Here is a 26,243-nt window from a genome sequence, read left to right on the forward strand (position 1 = left end):
GTGCGAGCGTATACTGGCATGTTGCTGTGTGGCTGCAGAACTCTGTGCAACTACACAGGCACAGGTTTTTGCACTGCCCTTCAGAAATGGTTTTAAGGCTGGATTCGTATTGTAGCTGGTTTTGTGCTGCTTTATTGTTCTCATCACCTAGTAAAACATGATACCTTGTGGAGCTTTAAGCAGACTGGCCGGGAGGTATTGAAAGGCCTTTGCTTTCAATCTGAAAGTGAGACATTTCTTATTTATTTAAAAAAAATTGATACCTTGCGGAGCTTTAAGCAGACTGGCCGGAAATATTGAAAGGCCTTTGTTTTCAACCCGAAAGCAAGACATTTCTTATTTATTTAAAAAAAAAATATTTATCATGTACTGCAGACCAAACATGGTCCAAGCAGGAGAGGCAGATGGAAAAAAGTGCAATGCATACATACACAAAGCCATATGAGATGCAGTCACACACAAAGACGCCATACAAGAAAGGAAATAATATGCTACGTCAACAACATAGTACATTGTTGACAACGCGAACTGATGGTTCAAATCACTCATCGGGGCAAGCGGAAGAGAATCACGTGGAAATGAGTTCCACTGTGTGATCGTGCTGGGATAAAATGGCTACTTGCAGACATTTGTATGAGCAAAGATTGGTTCAACATAGTGCTCATGCTTATGACAAGATTTCTTTGATGAGTGTTTAATAAGGTATTCTTGGGGATCAAAGCCCAATTTAAAAAATAAGTGACTGAGAAATTTTATTCGTGCAGTTTTCCTTCGTTTTTTCAAGCACTGCAGCTATGCTTCATACAATATAGCAGACGGAGAGTCTCGGCGTTTGTAACACTTGTATATAATACGAGCGACTAAACTCTGAACTCTTTCTATTTTTTCTACATCTACCATTGTATGAGGGTCCCACACAATGCTTGCATACTCTAGAGAAGGTCTTACTATGGCTTTGTATGCCTTGCTTCTCAGCTCACTTGATGAAGGTCATCAAGCACTCCAATTTATGTTTTAAGAATCCTAATTTTTTACAAGCTGAAGAGCACATGTTGTCAGTGTGTGCTCTCCATTTAAGCCTGTATATGATTGTAACACCTAAAGACATATTTCTGTACTTTGTTAATTAAGTTGCCATCCATGTTATATGAATATTCTAGTTTGTTTCTTTATTAGTAAGACACATATATATACTTTTTTTTCAAAATTAGTAATCATATCCTACTCCTTACACCATTCTACTAGTAATTTTAGATTTGCGTTCAGCTCAGATTGATCAGCAACAGACTTTATATTTTTAAAAATGACGCAATCATCTGCAAACAATTTAACACAGTTGACTCCACAGATTGGACAAGATCATTGACATAAATATTAAATAAGACTGGTTTCATTACAGATCCTTGTGGCACTCCTGAGTAAACATCTAGATTTCCAGAGCACGCGCCATCTATATCAACATGTTCTTTGTTAGTAAAGCAAGATAAAATGCAGTTGATTATGGCCGATTGTTTTCATCTTTATTATTGATTTATTGCTAGGCACCCTGTAAAAAGCTTTGCAGAAGTCCAAAAATATGTCTACCTGGCCATTCTTATCTAGAACCTTAGCAAATTCATTAACTGTTACTATTAATTGCGTGGTGGTAGAAAACCCTCGTCGGAACCTGTGTTACGCTTTAGTCATAATATTATGTTTATCCAAAAAAGTATTTACATATTTCACCAAACTATGCTCCAGCACCTTGCAAGAAATATGTGGCATTGAAATAGGTTGGTACCGTATCAACACATCTAAGGGCCGCACTTTTTTTCCCAGACTTGAGAGCCAATTTTTGGGGTGCGACCCATGCACACGATGTGCAAAAAAAAAAAATTGTTTTAAATTAAAAACACATCAATCAGGGAATGAGCGGCATTTATTCTACATTCAGTCGTCATTCCTGGAGTATTCCGACTCTGTGCTGGTGCTGTACTCTGGTGCGCGCTCATCTCACAAGAAGTCACACATCATGTCCGCTGTCAATGCATAGCCGTTGTTTCATGCTTCCATCACATAGCAGAGCAGCTCTTCTTCCAGTTCGGGAAACTTGCATGGCTTGCCTCGGAAAGCACGCTTTTTGCAGCTTGTGATCCTCAGTGCATCCTGTTGGTTGCAGCATCTTCGGACACACTTTTCGACCATGTCGAATTTTCTGCCAGCCACACGCTTGCCGTGTCCGACAGCAAACTCCCAGCCATGTAGCTATTAAGGTGCTTGCCTTATCGTGCTAAAACTGCAATGCTCGGCGGCAGCATGCGAAAACCACAACTACGGTGAACTAACATGCTACCACAACTCCCGTGCCTTTGACAGCCACGCAAGGCTGGAGCTGGTCATAGATGCTGATATGGACAGTGAAGCTACTTGCGGCGGGACGATGTGTTGACGGACAGACGGACGGACGGACGGGCGGGCGGGCGGGCGGGCGGGCGGGCAGATGGGCGGGCAGATGGGCGGGTGGGCGGGCGGGCAGGCGGTGCGGGTGGGTGGGCAGTGCGGGCGGGCTGATTGTCCCCTTTGGAACCGGGTGATGGCAGTTGCCACCATGCTCAGCTTTTTGTCCCTTTATTTTTGTTTAACTATTTTGTAAGTTGTTAAAATTCGCCATTTTCTTTAAATGCGTCTTCATACTCTTTTAACCTTTTATCACCTCTGCTTTTAAACCACCAATCCACCGCAGATTTACCACCGCAGACTCCACCGCAGATTTATTTGCATTTATTTGTATGACTATTGTTATCTCTAAACCCTAGGGCCTCAGGAAGAGTGACTGCGCCTGCATCGACATTGGGATGGATACCATCACATTTTAGTATCAGGGGCCGTATTCCGAGTTTGTGTCATAATAAAAAGAGTCATAATGTGCTGCAGAGGCAACACCTGATTGGTTAAAAAGCCTGAAGTGGATGTCGGTTCAGTTGCGACTGTGAGGAGCGGCAGGATGTCACTCTGTTGCGGTTGCCGCAGCGAAACGTCCAGCGGTGCCTTAATATCAAAGCTGCTTTATTTACCCAATTGACTTCAGCAAATACAAACAATATAGTTCAGGCACTCTGTTCTGCACCGTAAACGCCGGAGGTGTACTTAAAGACGAAAATATTGTACGCAACCACACATGGCTTTTCAGTGACAGAAGGCAGCCTCTACAGCCGTCGGTCGCTGATGGTAAATAAAAGGCAGCTAGCTTGTTCACACAGCACGGTGTTTTACATTTATTTTGACGAAAAGAAAATGCAGAGGAAAATTTGTAGCATGTACTCACTCTCTGCACAATGCGCGCTCCGTGCCGCACTGAACCTAGACGCTGTGACGACTTGCCGTCTGCAACATCGCTGATCGCTGAATGTAAATTGGTGCTGTGATCGGACGGTTGTGCAGACGGTAATTTACATTTTATTTAATTCATTTTATGCAGGCACGCAAATAAATAAAAGAGATGAGCTAAAAAAATCTCATCACATTTCTCTTGATATATGCGTTGGGAGACTTCGCAGCGATGTTACAAAGCGCATGCGTGCCCATTGACGCCTTAAAACTAACTTGCAGGTTAACTCGCTAGCTCAGTGATGTAGAGCCACACCACCGCAACTATCGAGAACCGTAAGGGACACCAAAAAACCACCTCTGGCATGTCAAACGCTTCGGTGTAGCAGCGCGTCGCTGGTGACTGACCATCCGTGCATGTGAGTGGTTGCACGCTGGCAGACATTACACACGGTCATGATGCAGGACGCTTCAACAGCTAAAAGAGAGCTCTAGAATAGGAAATGCACGTTTGCACGCAGTAAACGCAAGTATTTTGCGGGTCGTTCTGCTTTATGTTACATCGTTCAACATACGCAGACGAGATAACTCAGTGATAGTGGCGACATTCATTTTGAATGACGAGAACAATTTCTGCAGCAAACCACTGCTTGTTAGGCCTAGTAGCTGCCGGATCGTCCAAAGAAATAAAAAACAGGCCGAATTTATCGTCCATTCAATTTTTTATAGGCAAAACAAGACGAAGCGAAAGTCCCGTACCCAGTTTATAGCCAGTTCACGGGCCAAAAAACGCAGTAACATCGATGAGTTAGCTTCGAAGCGAGAAGCTTCACTTCAGAGAGCGCCGCCATGTTGGCTGTCGGGCATCTGCTGGGTACGCTATGTGTTTGACGTCACCGTCCGGTTTCTTCGATCCTTTTTGCTGCATCCGAACCACAACATCTGCTTCCGGCACTTCGACCAATCGACCAATGCGTCCGCTGTGGCAGGTTATGACACCTTTTATTATGACGGAAACTCAGAATACGGGCCCAGGTGTTCTATTATTTCTAAAGATTTACCACACATAGCACATGTGTCATCTTCTTCGTTAAATTTCTTTTTATAGCTGCGCGTTCTAAGACACCTTGACCTAGCTTCAAAGAGTAGGGCACTGCCTCTTGAGTTATCATAAAACGCTTCCTTCCTGATCTTCTGCTTCCAGCATCGATATAGTTCTACACTATGCTTCTTTTCCATTGAATCTATCAAATTTTTACTTTCCGCGTTTTTAGCCTGTCGTTTAATGCTCTGTCTTTCTTCGTCCCCGTGTCTGGCATACTTAGTGGTTAGCTTCCTAGCTCTTTTCCGCCAATGTGAGTCAACGCTCTTTCTGTATAAGTATTTAAAAACCTTAGCTGCCCACTTGTAACAGTCCAATTTCCTCAGGGGTTCGTCGTATAGTATTTTACTCTGAGCTTCCCGTGCTTTGAACGATGTCCATCCCATATCCCCTTGTACTGCCTCGTTTGTGGTTTTCCGGTGGGCACCTAATGCTAATCTTCCAATCGCTCTCTGATTTACTTGATTTACTTCTAATCCGGACTGAACTTCTGCCCTTAAAGGGACACTGAGGAGAAATTGAAGTTGGCTTGTATTGATAGAATACCAGCTCCTCATCACAAAGACGCCACTCTTACTGAAAACAAAGCTCTTGTAAGGTAGAAAATAGCAAGAACCAAAATACAGGTATTGCCGCCACAGGCCAATCTCGCAAGTACAAGCGTGGTGACGCCATAGGACAAGAGACGCAGCTTGGAGGAATTTTCCTTCCTACAGGGTGCGCGAATCTCTGAGGCTGACAAAGGTGGGTTGTGCAGTTCAGTATTGAAGTAAGTTTTGTTTTAAAACCAATAGTGCACTTTTATCACACAAGGAAGGCAGACAAAAGACAACCTGAATGTTGGAAGCAAAGAAAACCGATGCTTGGCGGCGCCACAGGCGGCCAGGAGAGTTTTGATTTGTTATGGCGCTTCACGTCTATGAACTTTGCGTGCCCCATGGTTTTGTTTTTGGCGCGCCTCGATTTACAAGTGCGGAACAGCAGAGGAACTCCAAGTGCTGCTTCAAGTGCTAGTTAACCTTTGAACGAGCCTGTTAAGGCTTGTCAGATGACCTCCACGGTCCATGAAAAACTATGATGGCACAATGATCGGTGATCGTACAAGGCAGCACTTGTGTATTCGCACGCTCGCCCGGCGAAACATTCCCGGCTGTGCCAGTCAACTTCAAACTACTTAACGGAAATCGTTTATTAGGGAACGGGAGACAAGGTACAAGGCAGATCAGAAAAATTGCTGATGGCCTGGCTCTGTTAGGCCAGGATATACCTAGCGAAAGCGCGGAGATTTCTGCATCAGAAGAGTGCATTCACTAGATGCGCCTTTATTGCTGGTTGTAACTTGAGACGTCGTGGCGGAGTGGTTGCATCTCCGCCTCAAACGCCAAAGGCCCTGGTTCGATTCCGAGCCACAGCGCAGGATTTTTTTTTCTTTTTATTCAGTGAGTGGGTGGGAGGTTTCGGTGGCTCCTATAGATGCCGCCGCCGAATATGTTGGTTAGCAGTTAAGCGCAGGCTCTGTTAAGGCGTGTTTATACGCCGGCGTAACACGCGCGCGCGTTGCACGGCGACGTCACGTCGGCCAAAGCGGGACCCTCTATACTCCAACTACGCTCTGCCGCCGACACGTTCAGCGGCTTCGGCGCACTCTGACCGCACTGGCGGGGAGACTTGGAGCATGTCTCTATTTCGCGCCGAGTGCGCCAGCCGCCGCCGGCCCGGCCAGACTGATTCGGCTCCGGGGCGAGGTGCGCGTTGTGACGTAATTCAATAGCTTCGGCAGTTGGGCGGAGCTGTTCTTTTCGAGCTCGGCTAATTTAATCCATTCATAGTACATATCTGAAGGTACATGCAAGTGGGTGAGAGAGCCTGACCCAGTGGACCCGTTCGATCTAGCGAAAGCTGTTGAAGCGTCGTGCGCCGGCTTTAGTTTCAAGCCGCTGACTTTAAACGCGACCGCCCTTGAGCACCCATCTGCTTTTTGTGGCAAAAAAATAAATAAATAACTTGGCCCTTGCAACCGTGGGAGACCTCGACGCCGCTTGCTGCGCCGTGCAACCGCGCCGTTCAAGAAATCACAATCCGTTGGCCCCAAAGCCCCGGCCAGCCTCCAATGGGCGCAAGGCACCGACCTTCTCCTGGCCCCTCGGGGCTCCCCGCACTGGGGTTATGATATTTAGTTTGCAACGGCTGCTCTCTGAGGAAGGGGGAAACGACCCGCCGGCGCCTAACCTAACCATGCTCCCTCAAAAGCATCGCACGCTCTGTGGGGCTGAGGTCGCTGAAATGCAGGCCGGAGTTTTTGCGAGAACTTCGTCGTCGGGTTCGGGAACGGGATCCATCGTAACGCTGGCAAGACGCTAGTGCAAACGTAAACGAAGCGACGGTAACGACCCCCGATAGATGCCTTCAATGTGCAGCGGCGGTAGCTTTCATTTCGGCAGCTGCTAAACCGCACCGCTAGCCGTCAGAAATCACGGAGTCTCCGTTTATGTCACGTTTCACGTCACTCAGTCCTGTGACGTCATAAGAGTTCTCGAGTTTGAATCGGACGGGCGGGAAAAACTTCTTCAACTTTGAATCCAAATTTCTTTGAAATAAATGCATATTTTGCTCCCGGACAGTTGGCAACAAAGCCATGAAATGCTGAACTATCAGATTTTGCTAACAAAAAAAATTTGATAGGGTTCTCCTCAGTGTCCCTTTAAGCACAGAACCGCATTCCCGAAAGTAAGCCCCGGTACCATTATTCCTTTCCAAATACCTCTCAGTACTTCATACCTGTTGTACCCCCACAATTCCCTATATTTAATTATCCCGGCATCTCTTTGCCCTTTTGCTATGAGAGACTGCTCGTGCTTTTTCGTGTACATCTGCCCTTCGTTTACACATACCCCGATATATTTGTATTCGGCCACTCGGGGTATTTCATGGTCTTTTAAGCTCCTGATTGGTTGTATAATTAAAAATCATTACACTGTGGAAATATGGGGGGACAAACCTTTCGCCCCGCTCGCACTCCCACTCCGCGGATGCAGCGTTCCCGCTCGCGAACCGCGGAAGGGTTCGTGCTCGAGGGACAAAGGGAAGGGACGACACAGCGTGAACACTCATATGCTATTTATTACACTTGCAATCAATACACAGAGCGGGCCAGCTAGCTACAAAACATCAACGAGGCATTCCTCGGAAATAGAAGGCTATGTAAGAAGGACTTCCGACTTACCGGCTGGGGCAGGGGCGCGACTTCGGAGGTATCGGCGGCGAACGTTTGTATGCGCCGATAATGGCGGCCAGGTTCTCCCGTGCGCGCCGCATTCTTGAGGCAAAGCCTTTCCCTAGCATTTGCCGGGGAAGGCGACCAGAGCGCGCGTTTGCTGCGCTCGCTTCGCTGCCTGGAACCAGAAGTCCAGCTGCAAGGCACAACGGATCCCCGTGCGCCTGCCGCGGAAGGTGACGGGAGCGTGCGGCTCCAACCGCTCACGACGCTGGCCGGATCCCGAAGGGCCTCTCTCCGGTTCCGCAGAATTCCGCGTAACCTACGAGGTGGCGCTCCCGTCGCCGTTCCCTTTCCCCCATGAGGGAGACTTCCCTCCTCGCCCAGCCGGGGGCTGTCCGTCCCGATGGCCGACGATGAAGATGGGCCGCATCGAAACGGAGGGGGGAAACAGGTTCTCCACAACACCTGACTTAGTTGCGCTAAAACTGAAACCTAGACTGTCTGCTTCGTGTCCACAGCAATAAAACCAGAGTTTGCAAATCTTCTTGGCTATCTGCTAACAGTACAATATTGTCCGCATACATTAAACCCGGTAGTCATTGCACAACAACCCTTCCGCCTAATCTGTACAACAGATTATAACCTAGATTGCTTCCTTGTAGCCTTCTTTCCATACTTATCATATAAAGCATGAACAGCAGCGGTGATAGAGGACAACCTTGCCTTAATCCTTTGCGTGCCTCGACAGTTGTCCTTCCCATGTTATTTCAACCTTATTTTCTCGATATATTTCCTGTAGAAAATAAATTATCTCATGACCGATACCTTCATCTTTTAATATGTTCCACAGGAGTTCCCTGTTCACGTTGTCGTATGCACCGCTTATGTCCAGGAAGGCTAAATACAGAGGTCTGTTTTTCGCCTTAGCTGTATCTATGCACTGGGTAAGCACGAACAGGCTATCATCTAAGCGCCTACCGCTTCTGACCCCTTGCTGAAGTCCTCCGAGCATTCTATTACTTTCTACCCATGACTGCATTTTTATTTTCACCGCCTGCATTGCCACCCTGTATATAACTGATGTTATCGTAATTGGTCGGAAGGATTTTATGTTCGTCTTATCGCCTTTCCCTTTATAGATCAAATTCATTTTACTCTGTTTCCACCTGCGTGGAATTTGCTCATTTGTTATGACTGCCTCCAATGCTTTTATCTGCGTTTCCTTGTATCTTGGGCCAAGTTCATTAATTAACTTCATTGGAATCTCATCTATCCTTGCGGACGTGCATTTTGGAATATTTGCTTCCGCCTTTTTCTAGCAAAGATTGGTTACTTCTAAGCTGTTTTCTATTGTGCTGTCGTGTGTTGCTCCCTCATTTGGGGCGATTACCCCATCGTCTTTCCTAAATGACTCGGCTATAACTGATGCAGTGTAGTTCACGGCGTCATCTTCCTTTAATCATTTTCTCTCGGCATCATGAATCTGTTCCACGGCCTCGGGCGCCATTCGTGGGCGACAACTGGAAGGTCCTGTGCGCATGCGTCACCTCTGCAATCAAGCGCACCATTGCCCGCAGCCAGCGCTGATCGCGCAGGCCAAAGCGCATGCATTTCGAAGGCTATTCGCACGTGGCTCATGGGAAGTTTGGGTGTGGCCCTTACAGGGACATTATTTTCAAAATATTTCCTTTGGGAAAACACGATGCAGCCCATACATGGGCGTGGTCCTTACAGGCGTTTTTACGGTAATTACTTATTTCTACTGGGCTTCCTTTCTTGGAAACTGGAATAGCATGAGCCAGCAGCCAATCACTTGGTACTTGACCAGTTTTCAAGGACTTTTCAAATATTACAAAAAATTTACCTTTAAGCTCCGCATATCTGTTAAGAAAAATGGCTGGAATTATATCTGGACCTGTCGACTTTATTTGCATCTAATCGCAAAAGCAGGTCAACTACAACCTCCAAAGATATGGACAGAGAACCTGACTAATCTGTTGCAGGAGTGATGTCACAGTAACTTTCTGACTTTGAAAACACACTTTGCAAATGAGAATTGTACATTTGCGCTATTTGCCTGCTGTCTGTGACAAGATTATTGCCTACTGCTACCTGCTCAATCCGGTTTGACCCATGTTCCTCAGGAATTGCTAGAATTATTGTGGACTTTCTGAAGCAAAACGGCCAAGAGTGTCATTGTAGTAACACTCCTGGGGCTCTCGTATCTTACATTCGAGAATAGCTTTTAGTTCTTTAACTATGTCGTCATCAATGCACTTTAATTTCCTGCTGCTCTTTAGCCTATGTTTTAAATGTGGCAACTCTGTTATCCAAGGGCTTCCTCGACCAACCTTTTTCAGTTGCGTGAGAACTTAGCATTGCCTTCAGTAGAGATACCCAACCTGCACAGTACCTTGGCATGTGTGCTAGAGTTGTGACTAAGTGTTAGCTCTTTTGGGGTTCTAAAGTTTTAGTGTCTTTTTTTTTTTTCAGTTAATGCCTTTGTACCAATTTAGCAGTGGGGCGGGCCCTTGCTTGGTCAAAGTCTATGGTTATGGGTGTTGTGACCAGAGGGCTGTGTGGGTGAAGAGGAGTGTGAGAGAAGACATAATACTGCAATAGGGCCTCCTTGAGCAGGAGTGAGAGAAACTGGGGGGTGCATTGGAGCGCACTGGAACTGCTGCTGTCTGCTTTTCCAAATTCGTTTTGACGAAAGGTGCTGTAACTCACTTCTCGGTGGATACCTCAACCATGTCGTGAGGGAAGGGGTTAAGGAGGGGGTAGTGGATGACTGTCTGCCACTTTTGGAGGGGAAGAGGGAAGGGAAAAGGAGGAGAAGGCGACAGTTAAAAGCGAATGTGAAAATAAAATTTAAACAGTGCTGTTGAAGAAGAAACACTGCATCACACTGTATAAACCCCTGTCAATTTTAGTGTGCTAGCACTTATAGTGGCCATTCCCCGCATTCAGACATTGTGTGCTTGCTTGTCTGAAGCCGGTTTCATGGCAGATGGGCCACAAAACCGATGGGCAGGTGAACATGAGCAGCCTGCTTGCTACGTCAGGCGGCTTGTCAATTGATCATGAGAGGCTGCTCGCAAAGAGCAACCAGGATCACCAACCAACCAGAGCAACCCAAGTCCTCCCGATAGCAGCACCTGCCATAGAAGGACATTGGTGTATCACTTGAACGCTGCACCACTGCGCCAGGAGTGGTATGAGCACTCCCAGGGATCTATGAATGTAGAGAATGATTTGTTCATGTACATTAACCGAACAACTGCCATCCGTGAAGACTGGATCTGGACAGCAAAACCGAAGTGAAAACCAAACTGCCAGTGCGCCTAATTTGCATTTGGTCTAACTACACAAATCGTCCATCACTTTTTTTTCCTACCCATGTTTACTGTTCTGCATTGAGTATTTGTGCATGTGTCTGGAATGCTACAATTGAAGTCTAGCACTTGTTTGTTGCTCTCTCTCCGGTGCTTTCCCTGATGCACTGATGAAACATTGCTTAGCCGTGGCAAAGTCTGTCCTTTCGTCTTGGTTTCCACTGTGATGTGAGTGGTTGCCCCTCGCCGCCTGTGGGTGCAGGGTGCACAACTCTATTCCCCGGCTCCTCATCAACCTGGAGAAGTGCGGCCAGGGCAGCCTGGTCACCAAGATTTTGGGGCTTGGCTGTGGCCTTGACTTTGACTCGGAGGCCAACTACAGGTGAGTGGCACCCTTCTTTCATTTCTGTGCTGGGCGCTGGGCTCGAGGAGTCATCGACATCTGATTAGTGAACTTGCTTCTTACTTTCAAGGAGGCATTGTGCAACAAGTTTAAATTGCTTATCAAAAATAATGTGGCAAAACAAACTGCAGTCTCGCGGTGGCTGCAGCAGCCAGTGTTGGCAGTAGCCCCATCGGTTCACCCATCAGCAGACTGGGGAAGTCATCAAAGTACATGGGGTATGAAAACTAGGGGATGAGTGCAAGGTATGAGCATGGCCTCAGTTATGTTGTCGAGGGATCATGGTGTTTCTGGAAGTGGGGTCCAATGGCAGGACACAGTAGCGAGATGTTCATTTCAAAGAGTGCTGTTCACTTCATTGTTTCTTTTGTTGTTTAGTGTGTGTGGTTTTTGATGTCAACAATGCCAGTCTACAAGGTATACACTGTACCTGCATGAATTCAAACTCTGTCAATCAGTGTTTTGCGTACACTGCATGCCACGGCTGTATTTATCTACTGCATCAGAAAAACCACATCTTCATTTCACCTCGTGACTGAAATTTGAATGGACCAGCATGATTGTCAAGCAATGCCTCACGGGTGTGCTAAACCCAAGTACTCAGTCCATCCATTTCAGTAGATTGACAGTGGAGCTTCTCAGGGAGCCAAAGGGCTTGGGAGCTGCATGGGGGACGTGCACTGAACTGAACTGGGTGGGGGACGCTATTCACTGCTGGTGCAGAGACGTGGCCCTGCTGGGGACCTGTGACACGGGCTGCCAGGAGATGGCCGAACGCTTGGGCTGGAAGGTGAGAGTCATATGGGAAGCAGCAGAGCATCACTACTGACGGAGGCGGCCTGCATTCAGCCAGGATGCTTGCTGTGCTTGTCACAGTGCTTTGGGGCTGCAGCTTTGTGCTTGGAAAGTAAAAGTGGGCCGAGGCAGGGATAATCGGAGCACGCGACGTAAATTTCGGGCTGAACAACTCGGCAGCTGTCATGAATCAATTCTTCGGTCCTTTAATGCGACAGATCCTTCTAGCACTTCAATAACACTTCTGTTAGGCCTAGTTGGTGCATGGTGATACAGATGAACGATGTGCGCAAAACATTCGACGAACCACATACATGGGAGAAACACAAGGACTGGCGCAACACTAACAACTATTTTATACGTCTCACACCAACGCATAGATATACATCTTTTCACACTTGCGCAAGCTAACAAAAAATTCCACTCATACGTGATTACTAGCAACGATGTGAGCACAAAAACTTCAATTCGGCGGAGTAAAGTGATAAGGAAGTATCGCTAACATATCCTTCAGCCTTTTTCTTAATATGGAATGCTTCGAGAGCCAGCCGCGCGTGTTCGTTTCTGCTCCTGCCCAGAATCGCCGTCTCTTCGAATCGCGGTGCACAATTGCTGCAGTTAATAATGTGTGACACAGGATAGATACCTTTGTCACTTTTGTTCCTCACATTTAGCGCATGCTGCCTGAGTCGCTCATTTATGCAGCGCCCTGTTCGCCCGATGTACATTTTTCCACACGAGAGTGAGAAAGCATACACGACTGCGGTGGAGCAAGGGGCAAAGGTTGTCCCATGCCTGATTTGGCAGCCGTGCCTTCCATCACCGCACGTGCGGGAGCACAGCTTAGAAAGCTTGTTCGGCGCAGAAAACACTAGAGGGATTCCATGCCTGCTAGCCACTCTCTTGAGTTGGTGGGAAACCTTATGTATGTAAGGCATCACCACAGGCCTGTAAGTTTCATATTCAGCCACAATCTTTATTGGCGCTCTGGTTTTATGTTTCCAGATCAGGACCTCAGCCACAGCTGTCAAAAGTGAAACAGGGTAACCTGCTGCCAAAAGCCGGCGCTCCTGATTATCAACACTTGCTTGCAATTTATGCGCACACGATTTTCTGAAGGCCGATTCCATACATGAAGTTGCTATGCACCTTTTCACGATCTTTGAGTGGGCAGACTTAAAAGGCAAGAGATCCTTCTTTACTCGTGGTAGGTATTCCAAGCAAGTGTGGCATTCACAGACCTCAAGCTGGATGTCTTAAAACTGCAACACATTCCTCTGGAGTAGCTCGTGAGTAAACACAAGACCTTGTCCGTGTTGCTTAAAATCATGTAAAACATCATTAATCGTATCCTGGTAGGAAGAGTCTGCCTTTACGACCTTGTGCCAGGTGATCACATTTGTCTGTTGAGAGTTTCAGTGACCAGCTGCACGGCTCTCTTGACTGCTCATGCTTAGAAGCCTCCCACATTGTTCGCCTACATCCCATGATCCCTCTGTAGGTTTCGTGTAGTCGTTTGTTGATGTTCTTGGTTGGAGGGAACGCTGCTAACGTTGTTGAACATTGAAGCAGGTGTAGGTGACGACTGCTGGCTACAAGCACAGGCGCTTTTCATATGGGGCCACTGGCTTTAGACTCACTTCCTCTACTTCGTGTTAAGCAGCAACAAGAGAGCTGAGCCATAACTTTTTGAGCAAACTTCTAATCCCGGCCCAACCTTTGTGCCCTGCTGTTACTGCAGTCTGTTCGAGTGTTAAAACTGCAAGGATGTGTGCGTATCATCTGCTGCAGTAGTGAGCCTTTTGTGTAGCAATTGTGCACCTGAAAAGAGTGAATTTTCTTTAGTAATTGAATTAGAGGCTGCTGGATATGTGTTGACACATACTCCTGTTGAGCACGAGGCCACAGTCACAGAAGAGAAGCTGTGAGGAACTAGTATGTGAATTGCCTCCTGAGCACCTGTCCATGGGTACTGTGACATAAGACCGGTTGGTGTGTTCCCTCACCTAAACAAGGCAAAGGCCCCCAGCAACAGTAGAATAAGGGGAACACAAATTCCCAACTTATTCAAAGAAACCTTGAAACTTAGTGGCAGAGGCATGGCAGGTGTGTGCAACACTGGGGTTATTACCTTTTCTTTTTTGAAGTGAAAGGCTTCGCTACGCTAGGTAAAGCAGTCGTCGCGTAGGCCGCAGAATGACCTTGAACGACCTTCACCCCAAACACGTGTAGTGGAGCTGCCATGGACGAGCCTCAGACGCTTAGCAAGCATCCTTGCTTTTCGCTGAATTCAAGGTTTAGCCAAGTTAAGCCACTGCCAATTTTTTCAGCCCCGATGCACTTCATTAGACTTGAGAAAGTGCTGGATGAGAACCCCACATGAGAGCCCCTTCCTGCCTGACTTTTGTGTGCTAAAGGGCACTGTTCCTCAAGAAATTCCAAGGCTCAATCTAAAGGAGTAGAGACACCTAATTTTGGTGGTATGTTTTTCTCTCTACAATGATGCAGAAGACACTACTACGCATGAACCACCATGTAATATTCGCCTACAGCTGCTAAATAATTTATAATCAAATTTTTTTCTGTCATGCTGTTTTGGTTTCAACGGCTGAACGATGGCTGTGATGTCAGAGTGTGCTTTTGTGTCACATGAGGCATGGAAAAACGTCCATATAATCACTGCTCCATCATTTTAATTTACGGCAGTGCCGAATCCAGCCTTGCTCAAGAGCCGGAATGACAGCGAATGTGGAAGCAGCGATTATACTGCAGTTTTTTCATGTCTCACGGGACCTGGAAGCACATGTTGACGTCACAGTCCTCATTCAGCTATTGAAACCGAAACTGAAACAGCATGACAGAAAAAATTTGATTATAAATTATTTAGTGGTCGTAGAAGAATACCAGGTGGTGATCCATGTATAATAATTCCTTACGCATCATCACGCACGCAAAAGTGAGGTGTCTATACTCCGTTAATAATTGACTGGATGTGTATATAAATAGCCTGCTCTGAGAAATTATAGTATGATTACTCCCAAAATAAATTGGGCGCAGGAAAGGTGGGGGTTGAGGCATACGTGGATTTGGGTGCCTAAGAAATGCTCAAAGGAACCCGCTGAGGGTTTTGCTGAACCCAGTTTGAGAGCCCCTTTCCTTGCTACTTATTTGCTTGTGTGCCGAGGGATCACTGCGCGGCTGTTCTGCGGGGTTTCCTCAGTGCCTGCTCACCACTTCATTGGGGCACACTGCTCGCAGGATGACCTGGCACAGCTCATCGAGCGGTTGGAAAAGGAGAGAGTGGCCGAGGCCCAAGCCTTGGCCGACCAGAAAGCAGCGGCTGCCAAGGCTGCTGAGGAAGCCGCCGCTGAAGAGGCCAGGAAGAAGCAGGAGGCTGAGAAAAAGCTGCAGGCCGAGAAGAAGCGAGAGGCTGAAAAGAAGCCGGAAGCTGAGAAGAAGTGCAGTGAAGCCAACAAGGGAGGTAAGCTGCGGTCGTCCAGGGACCCATCGGTGATGTCCTGGGGTCCATCTACTCGTGTCATGCCAGCCGTCATTGGACTGTTCCAACGCTGGCGCAAGAAATAAAGGTGGCCACCGCACCACCTGCACCACTTGAACTGGCCTTGTGCAGTTGAGTCACATGCGGCACCATCTCGTAGCATGGGAGTGAGGCTGTTTCATTTTGCCAATGGCTGGGACTTTGTTAAGCTCCGGGATTGCATTGCAACTTGCCTCCTGGTGGGTCATGTTTGTAGAGCTCATAACTTTCAAATTCTTTCTTTTTTCTGCAGGAAGCATAAAAATTACCCTGGAAACTAAGCCAGATACAGTGGGCAAGAAAAGCAATAAAGGCGAAATCCTTCAAGGACAGTTCTTAAGACACGAAATTCTTGGTTTGTGTGTATATGATTGGGAGGTATGCTGAGTGTGTCAGCCTGGGGACCAGTGGGTGTAGTTACTCTTTTTACTTTACGCAGGCTCTTTTCCAAAGCTATGCGATTCTGCAGTGTCCAGCTCAGCGTGAACTTGTGCTTTTTGTCAGAGGTCAAGGCAGTCGATGTAGAGACAAGCTGTTTCACAGTTGTTTCGTTCCCGCATGGTTTCACATACTCAAGTTCAGGCCTCCATTTTCTCACCACTGTGCTCATGAGCCCTCGTGCCCTCTGATGGACAGTGCTCTTAGTGTTGAAACTGGGCGTTCCTCTGTCCTTACGCATGTATCCAAACTACGTCATGTTGCTCGCAGTAACAAAATGGTAGAGAGAGCCCACGAATTGTTCTCCCTGGATAAGAACTGGCCCCTGCTAGCCTTGGAAGGTAAACCGGAGTAGCTTATGGAAGGGGCACGTTCAGTGCTAGCTGCTTGCTGGCCTCCTGAGCTGTGTACCTTCATCTCTTCACATCGCCTTGCACTCTTTTGTGACGATAATCCATCACTTTCATCGTCTTTCAGTGAGGCAGCCACACCACTTGCATAGTCCCTGCAGGCGAAAGGGTGCAAGAACTTCAGGGGGCGACAGTCCTTGAACTTGTCTGGGATACCACAATTTCTTGCGTATAGGCCGCATAGTCTCCAGGGCACAATTTTAGCTGCAGAAAGTTTCTTTTTGGTCAACAGTCTGCACCCGGCACGTAGTCCACACTTGGTACATAGTCCTCACCTGGTACATTGTCGTCACCTGGTACATAGAATCACGGTGGGTATTTCGTGCTATACAGGGCTATATTCAAACAGAAAATGCTGTGTAGTCTACGCCTGTAGACGGTCTGAAAAGCCTAAAATTTTGCCTTCTAAATACATATTGCCCGCAGCCATATTCTGGAATTTATGGCACTTGGTAAGTGCAACACTGTGACAGGTTCCTCATGGATACCTGAAAGGGTGCACACCATGCTTTTCTCCAACTTAGCAGCAATGCAGATTATGTGTAAAGGAGGTCGTTTCATCATCCTTTCACAGTCGGTTGTCCACATTGCTTGCGTCCTGCTGCACATTTCACTGATAGACCCAAAACCTTGTTTGTGCATGCGTTTGTTCAGCGTGGCGCACTTATTTGCAGAGTAGGAACTTCATATCCTTGAGCTGTCGCTTGCTGCTACTTTCCTTGCTTCATTTTCAGTTGTCACAGCATTCTCACTCAGACTGAATGCCACAAGGTCTTTTTTTTTTTTTTGCGCATCAGTGGGTACTTCCACTTTGGCAGTCAGCAAATTGCTCAGAACCTCTGACCACTGCTTATGACAATTCCAGCTTGCATGTTATGGTCAAACAGTTGTGAGGGCGACCTTTGGCACGCACTTTGTTCTCCTCTTCATCTGCAGCTTGCAACATCAGGAATGCTGCACAACTTTTGATTTGGGGGGAGTCCGGCATTCTGTGTGCTTTGCGAGTTGATCGGTTTCCTTTCACTTCCATAGTAGGCATCCTGGCTGACAACTTTTTCCTATATCCTTGCATTGGATGGCTGCAGCTACCATATACTGGCGATTACAAGTCGACTTCGGTTATAAGTTGAACCCCCAACTCGCAAAACCTTCTTAGCAGAAAAAAGTTTGACCCCGATTATAGGTCGACACTAAATCGCGATGCGGCCGTTGCTCGCCAATAAGTTCTTCAGAACACCAAGTCATACAGACACGTTTATTCGTACAGGAAACTCCTCTTACGATTCGTCGTTGCTCCCAACAAGGACACAGTCACCTGAGCCACTGCTACTGCTGGTCGTTGGAAGTGGTGATCAGATGCTGCACAGGGAAAATGCCCCAGAGACCATGTCGGTTGGCAGTCCATACCAAGCGTTGTTTACCCACTGTGCCACTTGGCTCAGAGCTTCGCCGCCCGGTTGGACACTTTGAGGTCGGTGCACGGGATGCACATCTCCTCCACGACAGCACGTGCCTTCACTTCAGTGTCACTGCAGCAAACACTCAGGCCCTTGCTTCTTTGGTTGTGAACCCAGTCTCGAACCACACCTTCAACAGCAGTTGTTTTCCAATTCTGCATAAAGAATCACTTGCTGCATGAAAGCCGTGCTGTATTGTTGCAGAGCTTGCGGTGGCATGTTGGGGTCTGTCGGGCACACAAACCATGCTCACCACTGATGGTCAACGATCCGGCGTAAGGTGCCCAGCGCCAATGAAGCGAAGTACAGAAATGGCGACAAGGGATGAAAAAAAAAAACGCGCAAAGACGCTTCTGAGAGCATGTAACTGGTCGCATGGTTTGGGATTGGATTGGATTGGATCTGAGACACAGCATTGCCAGTTTTTAAGTGGAATGTCCGCGGTTCATCTCCAAAGTGTTCCTGTTGTATGTAAACAAAAACTTGGGCATATCTATAGATAAATTCCTGTTTTTGAAACAGCCCACTTTTGAATCATGTCTGACAACTATAATGGAATTTTACTTGAACGCACATGATATTACCTGATGCTTGAAAAAAAATTGGAGAATTGAAAATTGATTTTTGAGGAAAGGGAATGACACAGTAATCGACCATGCAGTAAAGGAAGGGAGGAAAGAAGGAAGGAGGAAAGAGGTGCGGTAGTGGTTGGCTCTGGAATAATTTCGACCACCTGGGGACCTTTAGCTTGCACTGGCATCGCACAGCACACTGCAAAAGGTGCTTCGCCTCTATCCAAACGCGGCTGCCGTGGTCGGGTTCGAAGCCGGTACTCTGGCCCAGTAGCAGAGGGCCCAAAACTCTACTTTGGACCCCGCATATAGGTCGAATTTAGGACTCTGCGTATAGGTTGACTCCGATTATAAATCGACTCCCAAACTTCGGAAGGTCGTTTTTCGGAAAAAATGTGGACTTGTAATCTTCAGTATATGGTATCTACTTTATTTTGAGGAACCTGCCTCAAAGTCAGGGTGGCATTAGTACCCACGCCAGAGTGAATCTAATTGTGGTGTTGGTGCTGTCAAGCTGTGTTGGAATGCCATCTTCATTGTGGACCATTTGCTACAGATTGTTCAGCCTTCCTCATGTGCTTTGCCTCCCCATTGGACTGCCAGTGCCTGTGTTGATTCAGCAGCCTGGCATATCAGCTCTGATACAGGGTGTAACAATGCAAATATTTTTGATTTCTCAGAGAACTGCATAAAGAGTTAACATACAAGTGGCATATTTCAGCATATTTACGACAGCAAGGTCAGAGTGTCTGCTGCCGAAGACATAGGAGGCCCTTCGAAGCATAAATTCCTACAAAAGCAAATCCAAGTGGACCGTTCTGTTGAGGTACAGATTTGGCATGAAGGAGAACACGAAGGAGTGTTTTGGTACTCGTAAGTGTAAAATTTCTGTGGTCATAATGCTGCACTGGTAGGTGATGGAACAGTTTTGTATTTCGCTCCTGATTTGCTTTGTGCACCTGCTTAGTTATGCGCAGTTTTATCGTCCTTAGTCTTTGAGAAATTTTATTGCGCTGTATTCATCTTCATGAATCTCATTTAATTTCTGCAATGAAGGAACCATTAGTGATGAGATCCTAGAGGTTCATAACTTCTGTCCGATGTTTGAAATGTGTGAGGATTACAGGGTTCATGTTGTAACATACCAAAAGGGACTTGAGCACTGTCTCATTGTGAAGCAGAACTGATGCCAGGGCTTTTCCTTCTGGTCTGCCATCATTGTTAGTGGCTCCTCCAATCGCCAGGCCATGGCAGACGACACCAATGACACAGGATCAAAAGAAAGGAGAACAGGACAAATGTTACAGAATACAGCACCTGGGCTTTTGTCGCACCTGTCACGGCTCGGCTACTGATTTGGAGTACCCGGGTTCGAACCCGACTGCGGTGGCCCCGTTTTGAGGCGAAATGCTAAGGCTCCCATGTGCTGTGCGATGCCAGTGCATGTTTAAGATCCCTAGGTGGTCGAAATTATTCCAGAGCCCTCCACTACGGCACTTCTTTCTTCCTTTTTTTTCTTAGTCCCTCCTTTCTCCCTTTCCTTATGGGCATGATATGTGAAACTGATACTGCGCCTTTTCCTCTCCCTAAAAACCAATTCTCAATTCTCAGTTCTTTTGTCCCTAGTGTCATCTTTTGCCTGCCCATCTAGTTACAGTGCCATTGTGGAATGAAAAGGCTGTTGAGAGCTTCAGTTGACATGTCCAGCTGCTGCAGAAGTGAGCAGGTTCAAGGGGTGCAAGAGTAGTAGATCGCTGTGAAAGTAAAGGAAGCGTCAAACAGCTCCAGGGCTTTGGCCATATTACCGTATATTGCCGCATTTAGGTTGACACCGAATGTAAGTTGAGCCCCCTCGACTTGCTGCCCTCTCTGGCCAGAAAGATTTGACTCCAAATATTATGTTATGCATGTCGTCAATGCATTCTGACCAGTCAGCAGGACATGTTGCATCTGGTGTGTTACACCAGTGACAATGCCACATACACGGGAAATGCAGCCTTAACAGCTGTTGCTGTAAAAGCTCTCGACTTATATGTGTCAGTGTGCAATATTTCACCTTAAGAATTGTTTTTAGTTAACCATTCAGATGCGTCACCTGCAAAATTTACTTAATGAAAGCACCTGTCGTCCATTGACCCACCTGGTCTTTCCGCACGAAAGAGATGAACACCTATGGGGGTGTATGTGCTATGTTCTAAGCAACCTAGAAATGCACTGGATGTGCCATGGCCTCCTGGTCTCACCTCGCAGCTGGTCAAGGCTCTGGGAAGGTACAAAACTTGTGCGATTGGCTCATTGCAGTTAAAAAGGACTGCACATAATGAGTACAGAACCAAGGCAAGTTGGGCCATCAGCTGAAATTTTACCAGTCAGTACTCACCTGGAGAAACAACACTGGAGATATGGGCAGGTTATGTTCGGGCATCTGCACTGTGAAATGAAGGAAAACAGTGTGAATGACTGGGATGTGACACGACTACGCAGGCGCTGGACTAAGAACATAGGTTTATTGTCAGACAGAGAGGGAATTTAAAGGTGTGTGACCTGTTTTCCTTCACTCAGCTTTATGCACCAAATAGCCTGCTAAAAAGCCCTCTTGGATCTTCACAGTCTACAGTTAAAGTACATGAAGAAATAAGTTTTACTATACTTTCAATTCTGAGAGAGCCGTCAAAAAGTGAAAATAAAAAAACTCAAGAAAGCAAGAGGTTTGCTAAATCTTGGCATGTACCCAAAAAAAAGTCGAATAGAAAATTTTGTCATGAGGTGGGTAGCGTAGTGTTATTAAAACGAAGATTTCTGTATTTGTTTGTATTGCAGTCATGGACAGAGCAGCCGTTCTTACTGTGGAAGTTGACATATAAATGAAGCAACTGAAAAAACATTGCACAACACAGGTGTTACTGCCACACACAATGCACCAGTTGTTACATGTGCTTTTTTGTATGTTTTGTTGCGTTCTCAATAAAATATGTCTAGCACTTAATATAAGCTAGGCTACCGGCCACTTTAGCTAATGCAGCTATCATGCGCACTCTGCTGTGGGTGCCAAATGGAAAAAAAATTTTTCTCATCCTCCCCAAGTGAGAAGTTTTCTGTGGAGAAACCATTTTTACCCCATTTTTTCAAGAAATGTGTGGCACAGTTATTGCACCTGCCCTCTTCCACTGCTCAAACTGCCCAGGAGAGGAGAGTTGGGCAATACCAGGGGGTGGTGGCATTCAAAAAGGGGAGAGCCACGTGGGCTGATGTGACAAACATATGGAAATCTAGTAGTGGAAGAGTTATCAAGAACAACTCTTTGTAGCTGTGTGATGTGAATTGGCAGCATGGCAGTCACACCGAGAGACCAAGAACTGTCAGTGATTCTTAAACGAGGATGGCTTATCTTGCAGTATGTGTTGTCGAGAATAAAATAGCCTGCTTTTCACAGGTACGGAATCTCTCACGCAGTTCATGACAAGTGGCATGAGGGTTTCTTTTTTTTAAGTGGCAGTTTTAGTGTTCGTGGGCATGAACCCTTTGATTCTGTTGTTCCTTAAGGCACACTTTTTTTTATAACCTGTTCTATGATGGTCAGCTTTGTCTCTCAGCTTTTTTTTGTCGGTTAAAACAATTGAGCTGACCACTTCACCTGAACTGTCTCTGGGAGCCAGGTTGTGATGTGAAAAGAAGTGAGAGAGCATGAACATTGATGCAAGGCTCTACGCTGGCTCACATGAGTCCCTTGTGCTTTCCCCACCCCCTGCCCTCACCCCCTGCCCCGACCCCCACTATGCAGAGACACCAAAAAAGTGATGGGCCATTGTGACACCTGTCTTCAGAGTCCCCTGCACTTCTTGGCTTTGTTACCAGCTGGCTGCAGTACAAGATTGGCGGGTTATGTGTGGAGCTTCCTCTGTTTACTAGTTGGGAATCACAGCCCATCTCTGTTGGGCCTGTAATTTTTCTTAGAAGTTTAATGCCAGTGTTGACTGTCAAGCTGAACTATCTATGTACAAAAGGTTCGCACTTTACGTGGCATGGTTAGTGCTGTCGGAGCTTTTTGTCACTTTGAGGGAAGCAGAAATGTTGACTTTTGTAAGGTGAAGGTATTTAGCAGTATGTTAACAAAGTATGTTAGAAATTCCAGTTGTTGACTATACTTATTCATGCCTGTGTACCTTATAGCAGGTTAAAGTAGCAACGAAATGTTGAATGATGAATATTTGTCTTTTTTTAGCCCATAGGGTTGTGCTGGCCAGTTTCGTACTGATTGCGTGCAGAGTGATTGAAACCTGAGCACTTTGACTGCTTCTCTAAGATGAAACAAGGCATCAGAATGTAATGAGTAAGCAAAAGAGGCCCTGATATCGGCTGTGCTGCTTAACTGTCTTACTTGTTGCTGTCTTTGATTTCTAGCATTTAAATGAGCTCAACCAGGCATGCTGGTTTTTGCCTGGCATAGAACCCTGCTGTAGTGACGGCATTATGTACTGTCGTGCTCTACTTGTTTGCTCTTCCACTTTGAGTTTGATCTCTTTGTTCTCAAACATTTGACCCAGAAAATGGGCAGAAGTGACATTGACATGGATAAAAGAACTGCTAGACATGTACGAGTGCTCGCCCGTGTCTACAGTCGAATACAACATAAGTGCGCAGTGAAGCTTCTCCCACATTCAGGACCACCACACAGAGTTAGTTCCTCCACAGCAAAAAAGTATTCCATTGGGCAAGCTTTTCTTGCTACCTGCACAAGAAGCTGACTACAGGGACGAAATTTTATTTTTATAAATTTTGATGCCTTCTGCCTAACTGATATAGTCACACTAAAAAAAAGTGATTTAGTGTACTGTTGTTATTGATCAATTTAGTAATATAGGACAGCACACATCATGCTTCATTGTTACCAACTGCTATTCTTTTTAAGATGTATCTTACTATAGTCTTTTTGTTTGCGTCCTTATTTTTCAGCCCCATACTGTCAATGACACCAACTATCCTGATCAGCCCTTGTGCGCAAGTGCTTTCTCTGGCCCTGGTTGCTGCTGCCTGATTAGCACACATTATAGCAATCTTTGTTCGAGTTGTTGAGTTGCACTGTGAAAACTAACACAATCAGAAATGAGAGAGGCTCCGTAGCTGCGCTAGCTCTTGACGCGATAAGTAAAACTTGCAGAGGTGTAGGTTCAAATGCTGCCTGCAACCCGCTTTGCTTATTTAATATTTGACTCTGAAACTAAATGCCTGTATTGTCCCGAGTCGGTTGTCACATTTTCTTTTTGTTCCCTGTCTTCTGCCTCAGAGTTGAAGTTGGTTTTCGTAGGATGGGGAACACAATGTTCTGTGGCTCAAAATTCTCAGTTCTTGAGTCGCATTATAGCCGCTATGCATTTCACTACTTGCAAAGGGCCAGTGGCGCCGAATTTCACCAAGAGGAAGAAAACAGCTGTAATGGCCACATGGCCTCAGTTCTTTGACATATTGCCCGTATGACTGCGCTTGCAGTGCCTGTTGTGTGGGTCTGTTCTCTCTGATGAGACAGTGCTTGATTCGATGTATGTGTGCGGTGGAAGTAAACCTAGTTTTGTTGTAGGCGTTGTTTCTGAATGTGTTCTTACTTAGGAAGCCACAATTATAACCAGCACAGTGCGGTGGCTCAATGCCTAAGTGAAATTTTGTTAATGGGAATCTACTTGATTGTACTGGTTTCTCCTGGAACCAGTGGGAAAGCTGCTGGTTTTGTGCTGGTTGTACTGGTTCTAGCAGGGTGCTTACTGGTTTTTAGAGCGATAGCTCTACTCCTATCTTGAAACCTCTCAGGCGAGTTTCATTGTTTGACCTCTGGCTCCAAAATTTGACCTCTAAAGAGCCACACGTGTTTCTAATCACGTACGCCAGGCATGCCAGCTGCTGTGGAGAGGATAGTCACATACCCCGCGCCCCGCCATGGAGAGCTCCAGCAGATGTGTGCTCCGCCACCATGTTGCGGAGAGGAGGAAAGGAGGCATCCCAGGTGTGCTGCATACTCCCTCCGTGACAACACACACCTTGACCGAGTGGAGCAGGAAAGCGTCTGCCGGCATCGCATGCACAGTACATGAAAGTGGGTTCTGCATAGAACACCAGTGCACTTAGATGCATTCAAAAGAATGCTGGTTGTGTTTGATGCAACGCCCGGTCACCTGCATGCAAAGCTCCCGGCCAGGCAAGGTAAAAATTACATGGTTGCACTGCGGAAGCCTTTCCCTGCCCTCTGTTTCTCTATTTGTAAATTTTATTTTGTATTTTTTTCCTTTTTATTTTTATTTAGTTTAATTATATATTTATTTTGTTTTTATTGTATTTTATTATTTTCTAATTTTATTCTATTTATTTTGTTTTTATTTTTCCATCACTATCCCCAACAATCGCTATCATCATTGTCATCACTATCACTATATCACTAGCTATCATTATCACTCTCACTGCCATCACTAACACTATCTCTAGCACTATCACTATCAGCAGCTATCATCACTACCACTATCTATCTCTAGCACTATCACTATCAGAAGCTATCATTATCGCTTTCACTATTTTTACTGTCTATTTACTAACTACTATCATTATATATGTTGCTTATCAATTGTTGCTTAATCAACTTTTATCCTTTATTTTAATTACCATACAACTTATGATTGACAGTTTGTGCGGGCAGCATCCGCCTACAGCTTCCGTCCACGCCACTCGTGAACCAAGAAAGGCTTGAACAGCAGCTTGGGCATGTTGGTTACTCACTTGTGACTGTACAGTGCAGAACAACAAGACGAGAGACAAGTGCTGACTTACAGCTCATTTTATTTCGAAGAAACAGAGCAGCTTATAACTTCTTCACACCCTCAAAACACGTGTCACAATCATATCGATGAAGCGTTTTAAAATGACAACCTAAGATTTGTAATCACATTTTTAACATGTCCAATTCTTTCTTTGTTAACGCAACAGATGGCGTGATTTGTATTTGGCTCGAAAAGACAGGTTCCTCGACGTAACGCTCGCTGGTACAAGTGTCAAAAGTATTTAGGTACGTTGATGACTACCTTGTTCTTTGTGACAGCCAAGGCCCAAATACTCTAGGAATAGTAATGGACGAGGTGGGTTGCTTTGCAGCCATTTATTGTCACACACGATCTAGCTTCCTTCTCAAGGGCCTCTGAGATTTTCAGACCTGCGACGAGTTCACTGGAGGGCATGCCTGCTAGGCCTATGAGCCAAGAGGGGAGAACGCACCAATGCCATGCCAATCGGCTCACTCAAAGCTGACCAAGAGTGCTATTGTGAACTTGTGCCTGACAAATCCCTTAAGGAAGACCTGTGTTCACAAAATGGAGGTGAGCTTTCTTTGCCAGACAGAATGGCTTGGCAGCTTGGGATAGCCTTCGCACCTGTTGGTATCTGTTACCAAGCAAATGAAAAGGCACCTGATGCAGGCTAGGCCCGGGTAGCAAGATGAGACAAGGAAAAAGAAAAAGAGGAGCCGGTGGTAGCAATACTGTATATTGTCAACGTTTTATATCGCCTGAAAAGGATTGGTCGAAAAGGTGTGAATCTCTTGGTGACTGCATTTAATGCACTGAAAAGTGTTTGCAGGTGAGTGAATTGCAACCCACCCAAAAAGAAATGGGGATGCACGATAGAGCACCAAACCC

At 46.2% G+C, this 26,243-nt stretch overlaps 1 protein-coding gene across 3 annotated transcripts in view; it reads left to right on the forward strand.

The window, feature by feature from the left end:
• Nucleotides 1-24,147, forward strand: part of Sirt2 (Sirtuin 2) — a 55,857-nt gene extending 31,710 nt beyond the window's left edge. For 2 of the 3 annotated variants that reach the window (XM_077664693.1, XM_077664692.1), the window contains 4 exons: nucleotides 11,223-11,342; nucleotides 12,087-12,153; nucleotides 15,417-15,639; nucleotides 22,355-24,147. In XM_077664693.1, coding sequence (XP_077520819.1) covers nucleotides 11,223-11,342; nucleotides 12,087-12,153; nucleotides 15,417-15,639; nucleotides 22,355-22,371 — 427 coding nt within the window. In that variant the 3' untranslated portion in view covers nucleotides 22,372-24,147. Of the gene's footprint in view, nucleotides 1-11,222; nucleotides 11,343-12,086; nucleotides 12,154-15,416; nucleotides 15,789-22,354 lie in introns of all 3 variants that reach the window. The other variant, XM_077664690.1, reaches the window with a different exon arrangement.
• Nucleotides 24,148-26,243: the final 2,096 nt, after the last annotated feature.

Source organism: Amblyomma americanum, chromosome 5 (assembly GCF_052857255.1).
Source record: "Amblyomma americanum isolate KBUSLIRL-KWMA chromosome 5, ASM5285725v1, whole genome shotgun sequence".
Taxonomy (NCBI): Eukaryota; Metazoa; Arthropoda; class Arachnida; order Ixodida; family Ixodidae; genus Amblyomma; species Amblyomma americanum.